Raw genomic sequence first — 14,902 nt, forward strand, 5'->3', positions numbered from 1 at the left:
AATGTTTTGGTCTACAATTCCCACCAGTCCGCACCAAAACATCTGAAAGGCACCATGTTGGTGAAGGCTGGAGTAGACAATTAAATTATACTATGTGACATGGTATTCAAGAGAGGTCCCTAGATAGCCAGCTTTATGTAGTGGTTAGTGTTAGACTAGGACCTAAAGGCCAAGGTTCAAATCTCCACTCAGCCATGAAGCTGAGTGGAGATTGAGTTAGTCACAGCCTTTTGCTACCTCACAGGGTTGTTGTAGGGGTTAATTGAGGGGGAACTTTGAGTTCTTTGGAGAAAAAGGTGGGATATAAAAGGTAGTTGAAGTGCTGGCATCCAGAGCCTGTAACAGTATGCTAATCTGAACTGTTTCCATGCTTTATTCCTGCAGATCATGGCATCAGTGCAGTTGCCATAGCTTAACGTAAAAAGAAACCTCCATTAGGAGCTATTTTAACTCTGTTACTAGTTCTTCTCTTGAACGTGACCTGGAAGCTACAAGTAAATATCCTCACCTCCTAATATTTAATATAAAGATCAGCACACTAATCTTGTGTTACCAACCATGTTTAATTATTACCTCTTGTAAGAAAGAACTAGACATATACCTCATAACAAGCCTATTTGTCGTCATGTGAATGTGAGCTCTCTCCATTTCATTTAGGCAGGGTAATGCTCAATAAAATATGGACTAGATTCATGTCCAGATTTGGACTGAGTTAGAATCTCCCAACCACAAGTCAAAAGCTACAGATCTTAGCATTATCTCTAGATCCCTAGAACCACCTGCTGCATTTGGTACCTTCAATGGCAAAAATTTTATCCTCAAGCTTGTTCTGGATGTCCTTGAGAGCATTAAAGTTGTTCACAGAGAAAACATGGTCCGAGGGCGGGTAAGAGGCAATTGTGTTGAGCTCTTGCCTTGGTTTGCCTTGAGAAAAAGCTGCTCCAACCTTTAACAGCATGCCAGAGAGGAGGGGGAGGGGGCAAAGTAGAGAATGAAATGTACTGAATGTAATGATGCCACCAAACTTTGTAACTGCCTTGCTTAGAATACAAATCTGGCATATAGTAATACATATCTCAACTTTGAACTGTGTCTATTTCTTCCATGGTTCTTCTCTACTGTCGATTGCAATCCGAGCTAAGAAGAACTCTCAACTTCCACTCTCAAATATATGGCTGGTCCCTATGGAGAGGGAGGTCTCTCTCTTGCCCTTATCCTTCTGCAACTCCTTCCTCCACCTCTGTTTTACTCCAGCCTCTTGTTGGTGGCTGGAATAAAGCCATTTATTTATTTATTTATTTCTATACCGCTTTTTATTTTTATTATGGTGTCATCACAGCCAGGGATGGCCAATCCCATTTCACCATTGGGGGCAAAAGAGAAATGTAGAGTTGGAAGGGACCACAAGGATCATCTAGTCCAAACCCTGCAATACAGGGATCTTTTGCCCAATGTAGGGCTTGAACCCATGAGATTAAGCGTCTCATGCTCTACCAACTGAGCTATCCCAGTTGCCACCTTCTGTCTTTCCACTAGCCCCATGCTTCTGCTTCTGCTGCCACCACACCCTGGCTCTCTCTGAACTCAGTGGGAGCTGGAGCGCTCCTCAAAGTATTGCCACTCTGCTTCTGCCATTGGGGAGGGGGAACCAAACGTGGTGTGCAGGAACGCCCCAGCTCTTGCCAAACTTGTCAGGAGCCAGGGCACTCCTCATAGCATTGCTGCTCACTTGACTTCTCCACTTAGGGCAGGGAAGACAAGCAGCAACGCCACATGCTGGAACACCTCTCTCTTGTTGGTGCTTCTTGCATTTCTGCCACCTGAGGTGGCATTTCACCTTCCCTCATGGGCAGGCAGGCTCTGATCACAGGCATTTAGAAGAAATACCTTTTTTGGAATTTTTGAGAGAAAGAAAATAAATTTCTTTCTATTTGCTCTGTCCGTACTGTTTCAATTCATTGCCAACTGACCAGAAGGAAATAGAGCAGCCTGCTTTTAACCACAGCTTGATTCGCCAAAATGAAGAGGTGAAGCTTTTTTCAGAATTAAAATAGTCCATCTTGCTAATAACTGTACACCATGCTGGCATAACAGGTACAGGAGGCAGGGAGGGGGAGTTGGTTTTACTTATTCCACTCTTCTAACCTGACTTCCTTGTAATGTCTTGTGGATTTGCTTCTTAGTCTTCTTACCCCAATGGCAAAACGGATGATGCCAGCATTGTCAGCCTCTGGTATCACGTCACTATATTCCAGCTCGTCTTCAAATTTCTCTCCATCTGTTATCACAATGAGAATCTTAGAGGCACCACTGCGGGATCCTTTTTCTGGGACAAAGAGCTCACGCCTGGTGGTGGGGAAGGAGTATGAAGGTGAAACAATAAACAAAACTCTTTCTCAGATACTTCATTGAGTTCTAAAAACGTGACATACAAATCAAAGCTGAGTAAGCAATAAAGTGAAATGTTATAAATAAGCAGCAAACCAAGTAGCAAACAAAATAAGTGCTTAAAACTTAAGGATTTTAAGTGTGTGGGGTGTGTGGGTGTGTGGGTGTGTGGAATCAACACCAATCAGGTCTAAAAAAAGATCAGAGAATAACACAGGAAAAAACTCTGGAATACCAGTGTTTCAGAAATTACATGATGCGGATCCTTTTTAAAAAGTGACTGAATGAAAGATGATGTAAGGGACTGGACTGAAGAGCAATGGTGGAGCCCCCCCCCCCCCGCCCCTGAACCTTCTCAAGAAGAGGAGGACAGTATAGATTTACAATGGTAGTTTGCAGAAGGTCATGACCCTGAGACATGACAGCGCTGGGAAATAATGGAAGGGGAGGAGGGGGAAGCAGCAGATCCAGAACAGCTGGCTAACATGTTATCATTAGAAAACATTTCCAACCCCACTTCTCCTAGAACCAGGAGGGCTGTGAAAGTGGAAGAGCAGAAAGCAAACAAACAAAGGGCCTCATGCAGCCACCGTAGAAGGGGTGACGCTGCAAATGACGTAGAGTAAAAGGAGGGAGATTACTCAGAGCTACGCTATTGATTAATTAGGGAGTACATTCCTTTCTCTCTGTGTGTAAATTCTGAACAAATTACCGGTACGTGGTAAGCACTCTTCTTGTTACCTGTTTGGTTTTTTTGGTTTTGGGGTTTTTTTTGCCGCCAGTGGGGGAGGGAAAGGATTCCCTGAACCCTGACAGATGATAATTCCAAACTGAATGGAAGCACACAGTATCTTATGCAGAAACAGATGAACACAAAGGAGATACTTACACCACTTTCTGTATAAATGTAGCTGTGTGAGTAGCCCCGAACAGTTGTCTAACTGGTATAAGAAGTGTATTGGGATCTCGAGTGTTCTTGAACTGAAGAAAGTTGAAGTGTTCTTGATATTGGTTTGAATACTGGGCCAAGGCAAACTAAAATGGGAGTGAAAGATGTTAGATACAGCAGCTGAGTGGAAACTGAGGAAAGGATTTGGATACATGGTTGAGGGAAATAATGTACATGAAGTGTATGCATTTAGCTCTGTTTTGAGGAATGATCAGAGAGCTACAACCAAAGCTGTATAAAACTCTCATCTGATACAGTATCCAAGTTGATGCGGTATCCAAATTTTGTGGGAAAGAAAATCTGAAGCCTGCAATCTATATAAGTTCTGCACATTAAGCAAAGTTGCCTCCATTTGCAATATTAAATTCAGTTTCTAGTAAACCTGGGAAGGGTTTAAAAAGTTATTGAAGGCACAATAAATCAGCTCAGTCAGTGGGCCACTAGAAACCCTAACAAGACTATGGACATGTTACTGCTTACTCTACATCCAGTGCACTCACACTGCAAGTTTTCTATACTTTATATAAAAAGCTTTATTCGCATTAAAGAAACAGCGGCCATTTTAGCCGTGACACCCCTTCTGTTACTTAAATGCGAAAAACCCCAACAGAAACAATACATACATACAATACATACACACACTATATACATTAACCCAGTTTTGTCATCAACTCATTATGGCATGTTGCTGGCAAAGGCTTGGTAAACAAATCAGCAATATTATCTGGTGATTGACAATACTCCAGTTTGATTACCCCATTCTGTACACAATCTCTCACATTCGCATGACAGATAGCAATATGTTTTGATGCGGATTTCATTATTTCTGAGCCTGCTAATGCAATGCACGATTGGCTATCTTCATACACTTGGATAGGCAAATCTACTTTACAATCTAGATCTTTTAGTATCTGTATAAACCACATGATTTCATTGCATGCTAGCGACAGGCTCCCATATTCTGCCTCACAGGATGAGGTTGCAACAAATCCTTGTTTCTTTGACCTCTATCCAATTATGGAATTGGCAAACATCATAACCATTCCACTTGTAGATTTTCTGGTAGCTACACAGCTTCCCCAGTCCGCATCAACAAATACTTCTAGTTTTTCATCTTGTGTACTAGATATCTTTAAACATACATTTAATGTCCCCTTTAGATATCTGATAAGCCTTTTCAAAGCACACCAATCGGCAGTACTGGGTTTAGATACACGTTGGCTCAGAACATTTGTAGCACGTGCAATGTCTGGCCTTGACCACTGGCTTAAATACAACAGTGATCCTATTTTTGAGTGATACAACTCAGGCTGATCAAATTCATCATCACACACTGTCTTTGGGAAATCTGGTGTCATGGGAGTCTGAACTGGCTTGCAGTTTTCCATGCCAAACTGCTCTATCAAATGAAGAATTTTCTCTTTCTGGCTTAATAGAAAGCTTTCATCAGCTTCCTGCCTTACTTCTACTCCCAAGTAATTGCTTACAGGCCCTAAGGCTTTAAGCTTAAACCTCTTTTCCAGCTGGCTTGTGAGCTTCTGGATCTCATCTGTGGAACTCCCTGCCACAAGCAAATCATCAACAAAGACTAAGAGCACTAGATATTTGTTGCCTGTCCCCTTGGTGTACAGGCATGGATCAGCCACACTCCTTTTAAAACCAAGTTTTTACAAGGGCTTCATTTAAACACTGGTTCCAACACCTTCCACTTTGTTTGAGACCGTAAACAGCTTTTTTCAAATGCCAGACTGCACCATTCCCCTCTTCAAACCCAGGGGGTTGTCTCATTAACACTTCATGGTCTAAATTTGCATGCAGATATGCAGCATCAACATCAAAATGGTGCACTGCTAGTTGTCTTACAGCAGCAATGGAAAGCATTAAACGAAAAGTTTCACTCTTTACAGTGGGAGAAAACACTTCATCATAACTCTCCCCTTTAATTTGAGTGAACCCTCTGGCTAATAATCTGGCTCGAAAACATGGTTCCCCAGATGCAAGGGTTTTCCTTTTGTAAACCCACTTGCATGACACCACTCTGCCACCAGGTGGCGGCATTATGACCTCAAACACTTTGTTACGTTTAAAAGAGTCCATTTCTTCTTTCATAGCTTGTTCCCACAAAGCATGTTCCCCAGGGGGTAAGTCTAAGACTTCATTATAACTTTGTGGTTCCACACAACTCACATTGCATACTCTCACTCCTCCTAGGGTCAAACGCTGAGGAGGTACACCCTTGTTTGAACGTTTGGAGCGCCTAGGCACAACTACTTCTTCTTCCCCCCTTATCTCTGGCTCTTCTTCCTCTAGAGAAGAAGTATTATCTATTGCCACATCTTTTGGGGAAATCTGTGCCTCCTCCTCATCCTGCTCCTGTGTTGCCAATGGCTGAGAAGAAGCCTCTTCTCTTACTTGCAGGGGCAGTAGGCAATCTGGGTTGGCATGGATTGCAGTCCATCTGTCCTGGTCAGTGAAGTCTGCACTTCGTGACAGAATCACGCATCCTGGGCATAAATTGAAATGCCACCCTTTGCCATAGGATTGATATCCCACAAACCGCAGTTTCTGTGCTCTAGCGCCCCCTTTCTGGCGCTGAGCTTTGGGGATATTTACATGTGCCCAAGCACCCCAGTTATGGAGCATTGTCCACTCTGGTTCTTTCCCAAACAATACACGATAAGGAATATCTTTTATAGAGCTAGACCAGGTTCTACTAATCAAAAAGTTTGCTGTCAGAAAAGCCTCGCCCCACAGCCTATGGTTGTGGCCCAATCCTGCATCCACTAGCAGGCAGTCCTTTACTGACTGTATTACAGCCCCACGTCTTTCACACAGACCATTTTCAGCAGGGCTATAAGGGTTAGTCAACCCGTGAGTGATCCCCTTACGTCGCAACCATGCCCCAAATTGTTTGTTCAGAAATTCTCCGCCCCTATCTGTTTGCAATTGCACAACAGGGCGAGCGAAGAGCTTTTCAGCTTGGGCAACCCATTCTCTGAATGTGGGGAAACACTCAGATTTCTGCTTTAACAAAAACAACCAACTAAAACGTGATTTATCATCTAGAAGAGAAGAAGAGTTTGGATTTGATATCCCGCCTTTCACTCCCCTTCAGGAGTCTCAAAGCGGCTAACATTCTCCTTTCCCTTCCTCCCCCACAACAAACACTCTGTGAGGTGAGTGGGGCTGAGAGACTTCACAGAAGTGTGACTGGCCCAAGGTCACCCAGCAGCTGCATGTGGAGGAGCGGAGACGCGAACCCGGTTCCCCAGATTACGAGACTACCGCTCTTAACCACTACACCACACTGGCTCCACACTGGCTCTATTACCAGAAAAGCATATCTGGCGCCCCCTTCAGTCTTCTGTGGGAAAGGGCCTATCACGTCACAATGGACAAGTTCTAAAACCTCTTTAGATACTCTGTCACTTTTAGAAGCCACAGGCTTCCTCTTAGATTTGGCCATTTTACATACATTGCAATCTAGGAAACAGTTACAGCTATTTACTTTTAGGTTCTTGCACACCTTTTGCATTTCTGAAAGCACATGGAAATTGGCGTGACCCAGTTTTCTGTGCAGTTCATGTACACACCCCTTATGAACTGGCAAATTATCCTGAACCACCTGGGCTGCTTTAACAGGCTTGTCCTGCATTACATATAACCCATTTTCCAACTTTGCATGGCCACATACCTGAGTTCCATTCTTTATCAGGCAACCATCCTGCGTGAAGTTAACACTATACCCTGCATTAATCAAACAGCTTACAGACAGTAAACAATAGTCCAAACTGCTGACAAACAGAGTCTCTGGTAGAGTAGTGTTCAAGCACTGCAGGAAACATGTTCCCTGGCCAACAATCTTGCTTCTACGACCATCAGCAAGATAGATTGAGTCTTTTCCATCGGCTGGCTTCTCCAGGGTCTTAAAGTCCTCCCGACTGTTGCAGATAATCCTGCTGCTCCCAGAATCCAGCAACCATGTTCCTCGAGGTATCTTTCTCTCCTCTTGAGAAAATGCAGACACAAACTGAGCAGAATGCGTGTTCTTCTTCCCTGAAGAGAACCCCTTCTGCTTATGTTTCTGCATCGATTGCTGTCTCTGCTCCACGTCGTCTCCTGGAAGTCTTGCCCTGCATTGACATTGGAGATGCCCGGGTTGGTTGCATCTATAGCATCTCCTCACTGCCATGGCCAAATCCAAGCCTTGGCGTTGCTCCATTGGCAGATTCTGCTGCTGGCCCCCTCGACTGTAACTCCTCCGCTCTTGGAGTTCAGCCTGTCTATCTGACCTTCTTTCTGCTTCTTCGGTCAATCTTCCAACCACATACTCAAGGGTCAGATCTCGGGGACGCATACTCTCCATGCTGTTAATCACAGGCAACCAGCTTTCAGGCAAACTTGAAAGGATAATGTATGTTTGGTCAGTCTCATCGTAATGCTTACCTCTCTGCTGTAGTTGAAGAAACAGAGATTTCAGCGTTTGAAGATGAGTTGCCAAACTCTCACCTTCTTTCATAACAGTCCTGAACAGCCTTCTGGTCAGAGAAATTATAGTTCCAGCAGTTTCTCTGACATGCATTGCCCTTAATAAATTCCAGCACTCAAACGCTGTGCTGGCATTTGCTACATGCAATAACTGAGAGTTGCTCAAACACAGCATAATTTGGGCACGGGCCCTTTCATCCAGCCATTTTTTCTCAGCAGAGTCAGTTCTCAAAACCTCAGTTTCAACACAGTCCCATAGTCCATCTCTCCTTAACAACTGCTGCATTTTAATTGACCAACTCAGCCAGTTGCTTTCTGAGAGAAGTTCAAAAGGGATGCCTCCCCCAATATTTACAACTTGGGAAGACTGGAAATCTGCCATCTCTGCTGGTGCTTGCTGAGCCCCTTCTGTGGGGCCTTCAGCAATCTCTCCTGACTCTCTCTTTAGAGTCCGGCTGGATGGTCCTGGCTGGCACTCACCGGCTTCTAGCTGCTGCCTCTGTTGACCCTCAGGTCCTGCCTGGCTCTGCAACTGATGTAGCTGCTCTGTGAGTCGCCTACTGTGGTCCTCTAGCAGTTCAAACTGTTCCAGTAGCCGACGCTGAGTGCTTTCTTGATCCTCAGATCCTAGCCGCTCCAGCGTCGCTGCAGACAGTTACAGCTTGCCACCAACTGCTCCAACGCACAGCCACTGGCTCCATACACCACCAGGACTCACCAGCTCCCTGCTGAGATGCTGTCAGTCGTTTTGCACTCTGCACATGCTCAGAAACACTGGGCCCATAACCTGTCAGTGTTTGTAAAAAGCAAAAAAAGAAGGAAAGGGTTCTGACCTCCCTTTGTCTCCTCAGTCTCCTTGTCGGCACAAAAAGAGTCCACGAGAATATCCTTGCAGAGTTTTATTCTTAAAAGTCTTTGTGCAAAACACAACTGAACAACTATACACACCAGCACCAACCAACCCAAACACCAGCCTCAGCACAAACTAACATTTCTCACTTATATATACAACCTGCTGCAGGCCGCTGAGTCATGCTGACCCAGCTTTATTCGCATTAAAGAAACAGCGGCCATTTTAGCCGTGACAACATTCACAATATATTAGCGACAATTCATGGTGATCCTGTAGTTTCCTGTCATATACAGCAATTTGATGCATGTCTTCCCTCAAACTAGCTTCAATTTGACTAGAAACTGGGTGCGGAGTAAGCAGTAGTGTGAATATTTGGGGCACCCTTCACGGATGTGCAGAGGAGCGCATATGTACAGATGACAGCTTTGTGAATATGAGTTCTCTCTCTCTCTCTCTCTCTCTCTCTCTGTGTGTGTGTGTGTGTGTGTGTGTGTGGAAGGGGTGGAGAAATCAGAAAGGCCACATGTGTTGGGTGAAGACATACTTGCCCTTTCTCCGATATGAGCAAAACTGTGCAAATGTGGTTTGAAATGCAGTAGGGGAAAATGACTTTGCTACATTTTCAGCCACTTATGTGAGAATTGCTTAAGACTCTGTTTGACTTCTCAGATTTCAACAGGACTTTCCCACATATTTTTAGGTGCAGTCATAATGGATAGAAACCAGCTTTAAATAAATAGAAGAGAGAAAGGAAAACAGAACTCTAAAATTCCCAGGATATGTTACTATGTATGTGCTTCTTTGGCATAATTGCTGAATCATGGAATACAGCCTGGTAATGGATCTCTGGAAATGAGAATTTGCCCAACTCACAGTGGACCTCTGTACTGACATACACTGATATGGCATGATATTCTGTGTTAATGATATGCATTCAAGTGATGGGCTGAGCTAGATGAAACCTTATCCAATAATAAGTAGTAGTAGTTGTTGTTGTTTAGTCGTTTAGTCGTGCCCGACTCTTCGTGACCCCATGGACCAGAGCACGCCAAGCACTTCTGTCTTCCACTGCCTCCCGCAGTTTGGTCAGACTCATGTTTGTAGCTTCGAGAATACCGTCCAACCATCTCGTCCTCTGCCGTCCCCTTCTCCTTGTGCCCTCTATCTTTCCCAACATCAGGGTCTTTTCCAGGGAGTCTTCTCTTCTCATGAGGTGGCCAAAGTACTGGAGCCTCAGCTTCACGATCTGTCCTTCCAGTGAGCACTCAGGGCTGATTTCCTTAAGAATGGAGAGGTTTGATCTTCTTGCAGTCCATGGGACTCTCAAGAGTCTCCTCCAGCACCATAATTCAAAAGCATCAATTCTTCGGCGATCAGCCTTCTTGATGGTCCAGCTCTCACTTCCATACATCACTACTGGGAAAACCATGGCTTTAACTATACGGACCTTTGTTGGCAAGGTGATGTCTCTGCTTTTTAAGATACTGTCTAGGTTTGCCATCGCCTTTCTCCCAAGGAGCAGGCGTCTTTTAATTTCGTGACTGCTGTCACCACCTGCAGTGATCATGGAACCCAGGAAAGTAAAATCTCTCACTGCCTCCATTTCTTCCATAATAACGAGTAGTTCTGTCCTATTATTGCTCAGTTTTGGAGGGGAGTTGTGAGTTGAGAATTAAACTAGTTTTTAAAATACATCATTCATGGTGTCCACTCTGACAAAATTGGCATTTTTTGAATGTTGCCGTGATTGACTGTTTGATGTTGGCAGGATAGAAATTGGAATGTGAGACTGACCAGATGGATGGACAATATTTTAAAGTGAGCTATAGGGAGCCCCTGCTGATGAAGTGTCTCAGTTCCAGCTGACAAAGCACTAAGGCAAGTTAAGCAGACATATGAGTCCAGAAACACATTTGTTCTGTTGAGGCCAAGGTAGCAGACCTGGAAAAGCTAAAAGAGGCATCAAACCTTCAGTAGCTGTGCCCCACTCCCTTAATGATAGTTCCCCTGCTGTCAGAGAAAATGAGGGTCTTGGGGAAAGGAGAGTGTCATTTTGTGGAAGAGAAACATTCCCTTAGAAGGGACCCATTCCTTGTGGGACAAATAGCTATCCTCTCATCCTAAGATATTTCTCTGGGGGTGGAAGGATCCCGTAGTGGGTGATTAAATTATTAGAAAGTGGGTGATGGGCATAACACCACAAGGTGAATTGCCTGCCTGGCACAAAAGAGAGATGTTGTCCTTTACCTAGATAGCCTGGTAGATAGGGAGGAATCAGTGGTCATGGTGCATATTGGCACCAGTGACATAGGAGAAATGTGGTTGTGAGTGAAAGGGCAGTTAAATGGCAAATGCAATTCAATGTAAACAAGTGTACAGTGATGCCTGTTTGGGCAAAAACATCTTAATTACACATACACACTCATGGGGTCTGAATTGGCACTGACTGACCAGGAATGATACCTTGGGGTTGTAGTAGATAGCTCAATGAAAATGTTGACTCCATGTGAAGAAGATTTGACAAAGGCAAAATCCATGCCAGAAACTGAAAAGAAAACTCCCCAATGTTACCTGGGTGTCAGTATTTTCAAAACGCTTTATGACCTCTGATATAAATGTCTTCATTTGTGGAAACTCGTGGCGCTTGATGCTTCCTGAACCATCTATCAGAAACACTATGTCAGAGTGCTGTTTTGGACATTCTAGGAGAGGAAACACCAGTCAAATGGTGGAGAGGTGAGATTGAGGCATGTAAAAAGAGGGGCACAAAATCAAGAAACTTACATAACACTTGTGTCATCATGCTATACAATCACAATTATTTTTTTTGAGGTGGGGTACCTCTGGCTACTTGTGGTTGTAGTGGGAAGGCCTACTGATATTTCCAAGCTAGTTAACCTGTTCAGCTGACCCAATCTTTTTTTAAAAAGGTCGTATTTAATGCTAGTTCTACTCGGAGTGGACCCATTGAAGTTAATGGACATGACTAACTTAAGTTCATCAAGTTCATTGAGTTCAGGATTTATTTGAATCCTATCCAAAGTCTGACCAAAGGGTTGCCACCTTTTTTACCAAAGAGGTGGTCCTGTGTGGTGATAAGCAGTAATTTAACAGGCAAATCTTCCCCGTCACTGCACTCCCATGCTTGAAAAAGCGTATCTAGCTGAGTTTCTACATGTTAAAAGTAGAAAACCACTGCCAGAAAACCTGTGATCAACATTCACCAATGCACATAACTACTACAACTGATACCTGGGACTTCCATATATCCTGTTCCCAATCTCTGTTTCCTCCCCCAGCCTCTAGACATTCAGGCCAGTGAGTTGTTTAACCACTAGTCCTTCCCTTGCCATTCCACCAGTGGTATCTAACTTTGATATTTGCTCATTCCTTCCTTGCATCTCAATCTCACCTGTTTGGTTCTTAGGAAAGTGTTGTATCTCCCTCAAATTTTCATCCAGGTGAAAGCAATAGCCCTTGAGGTATATGTTTTTCCCACAGGTCTGATGGACTGTGGGACCACACACCTGCAGAACCAAGAGAGTCGTCAGTAATGGTGAGGAGATGGTAAGGATTAGTTAGTTAGTTAGTTAGCTAGCTAGCTAGTTTATAGAGATGGACGGGAGCTGAACCCAAGCCCTGGCATATTGAGACAGAAAGGCACAATGGTAAGTTGTTGGGGAGGGGGTTGTGCCATGGGGCAGACAAGGCAGACTTTTGAAAGAAAATTCCAAACCCAATTATCTTGATGTAGTGATCTGTTGAGCATGTTCCTCACAGCAGCATTTCACTGTCACTATAGTCAAAGGTTTTTCACCCTGCTGCTACCTTCCTTTCCACAGGTCATCAGGTTGCTATGACTACAGTAGGTCTAAAGTGATATTGAAACAGCAATTCTCCCCACTTGTGATATCCAGCAACTGGTATTCACATTATGAGTCCATGATATACCTACAGGTAGGGTGGTACAGAATTAAGAAGCAGTGCTTCAGAAAGAAAGATAAGAGAAAGAGAAAGAGAAAGAGAAAGAGAGAAAGAAAGAAAGAATATTCTGAGGCAAATCTTGACAGCTTGTAGTGTTATGTAGTTGCAGGCCTTTTATTAGCAGCAGCTGCTTTTTGACATTATTATTATTGCTTAGTGGCATATCTGAGAGTTTAGTCAGTTAGGGAGTTGAAGGGAAGACAGACCAGAGAAAAGCTATGGGGAATACTGAGGCCTGGAGGTGTCCACCCAGTGTATTATCAATATTTTTCTAGGAAAGATCAGGCGAAGGGAGGTGATGACTGAGTTGGTCTTAAGAAGCTGCCCTGCATAAAAGTCTTATCAGAGGAAGGTGACACAAGTGGCTTTTTAAAAAGTTGGCTAAACTGTCCAAACAGCCTGGAGTACAACCAGAGGAGCTTCGGGGTACAGATTGTCCCCAGCGGCTGCACTGGGTTGTGGAAGTCTTTGTCTGTGGTGTTTTTTGGAAATTAACCTGAGGTAAAAGGGGCTTCGGAAAATGTCAACAAGCACCTTTAAGTCCCTAACGTGTCACTATTACTTTATGCATATAGTATCCCTTTAATAAACCAATAATATTTGTTAAAAGATCATCCTGTCTCTAGTGTTAGTGTCTATCTTGTGCCTAAGCTTACCATCCCAGTTACTAGGAGGCTATTGAAAGGAAAATTAAAGAAGCACAGATACCTAAACTTGTGTTTATACAGGTACTTCTGAGGGAACCTGTATCCCTGACATGGACTTTGCTGCTTACCAGCAACTGGGAGTCTTGGACAGAGACAGACATACCGAGAGACATGTTCACGGCATCAATGGGTCCTGAAAGGAGAAATGTGTACTAAGGTGATAAGGCTAACAGAATATTACCATTATCAATGCAAGAACACTTGTTTGTTATTAATAGAGCATGTATATTACATCATAGGCTGAAACTCTATGCAAATTTACTTGCATTGTTTTAGTTTTAAACAAATAAATGTTTGACTGACTACTTGGGAGTAAACCTCTTTGAGTACTGTAAATAAATATGCATAGGCTTGGCTTGCTTTCTCTTGGCAAACATATTTAAATAATCTTTATGCCACAGCGCAAAAGTGTTAAGTAGAAATATATTTCAGTCTCATGGAAAAGGCAGACAATTGTTGTCTAAGAAACCTGCCAATAGCTTTTTCTTAAAAAAAAATGAATGCACCTACAGATGTTATTTCATTAGCCAGCAATCCCTATGAAGTAGTTATAGCCAACTATTAATCCCTGAGTTTCTAGATCTTTATTTTCTTTCTTTCTTCCCTTTGCTCTGGCTTCTCTTCCCTCACAAACTCTAACTAGCCTCACAGCCTCTAATCTCCCCTCCCCGCTTCAAATTCTGACACTTAACGGATTTTAACTGCCTTGGAATGCTCCTGTCAGTCAAAAGTAGCTCCATATGCCAACGTTCTCACAGGGCTAAGGCAGGCATGGGGAACCTCAAGTCCTGAGGCTGAATGCAGCCCTATAAACCTCTCTATCTCAACTTTGGGACTGTTCCCAGGCCACACACCTCATCTGTCCTGCTCAGGGCCTTGCCTGGGTGGTTTTGCCTGACCAGAATGTGTTCTTGAACTTTCACAATCCCCCTTGCACATTGTAGACTATCATTAGTGCATCTCTAAAAGCATACCTCAGCATCTCTCTGACACACAAAAATGGGGACGAAACAGGGGCACTGTTCTACTATGGGGCGGTACCACAAAACCTAAGTTCCTGGACAACTGGGGATGTTGAAAAGTATGCCTCTTAGGAATTCTGACTTCTCCTGACATCCTAACTTTAAACAGTGGTCAAATTAAACAATACAGTAATGCCTGAAAACATTTCCATTACTTTTTTAAGATTGCTTGTAAAAATAGCAGCTGTGCGGGACCTCAGACCACATGCAGACTGCAATGTAAAGGGAGGTTTTAACCTCCTCTTCAATGCCATTGCCTGAATCAGCAAAGCTTTACAGTGATACCTCAGGTTAAGAACTTAATTCGTTCCGGAGGTCCGTTCTTAACCTGAAACTGTTCTTAACCTGAAGCATCACTTTAGCTAATGGGGCCTCCTGCTGCTGCCGCACCGCCGGAGGACAATTTCTGTTCTCATCCTGAAACAAAGTTCTTCACCTGAAGCACTATTTCTGGGTTAGCAGAGTCTGGAACCTGAAGCGTATGTAACTTGAAGCGTATGTAACCTGGGGT

At 43.7% G+C, this 14,902-nt stretch overlaps 1 protein-coding gene across 3 annotated transcripts in view; it reads right to left on the minus strand.

Moving 5' to 3' along the window:
* Positions 1-14,902, minus strand: part of LOC128400851 (integrin alpha-X-like) — a 43,523-nt gene that overhangs the window by 21,153 nt on the left and 7,468 nt on the right. The window contains exons 1-7 of one of the 3 annotated variants that reach the window (XM_053363457.1): positions 13,880-14,045; positions 13,438-13,502; positions 12,091-12,205; positions 11,250-11,380; positions 3,278-3,423; positions 2,193-2,346; positions 796-946 (exon numbers count right to left, since the gene is read on the minus strand). In XM_053363457.1, coding sequence (XP_053219432.1) covers positions 796-946; positions 2,193-2,346; positions 3,278-3,423; positions 11,250-11,380; positions 12,091-12,205; positions 13,438-13,482 — 742 coding nt within the window. In that variant the 5' untranslated portion in view covers positions 13,483-13,502; positions 13,880-14,045. Of the gene's footprint in view, positions 1-795; positions 947-2,192; positions 2,347-3,277; positions 3,424-11,249; positions 11,381-12,090; positions 12,206-13,437; positions 13,503-13,879; positions 14,046-14,902 lie in introns of those variants that run through there. The other 2 variants (XM_053363456.1, XM_053363458.1) reach the window with 2 other exon arrangements.

The sequence above is a fragment of the Podarcis raffonei genome, chromosome 13 (genome assembly GCF_027172205.1).
Source record: "Podarcis raffonei isolate rPodRaf1 chromosome 13, rPodRaf1.pri, whole genome shotgun sequence".
In the NCBI taxonomy this organism is placed as follows: domain Eukaryota; kingdom Metazoa; phylum Chordata; class Lepidosauria; order Squamata; family Lacertidae; genus Podarcis; species Podarcis raffonei.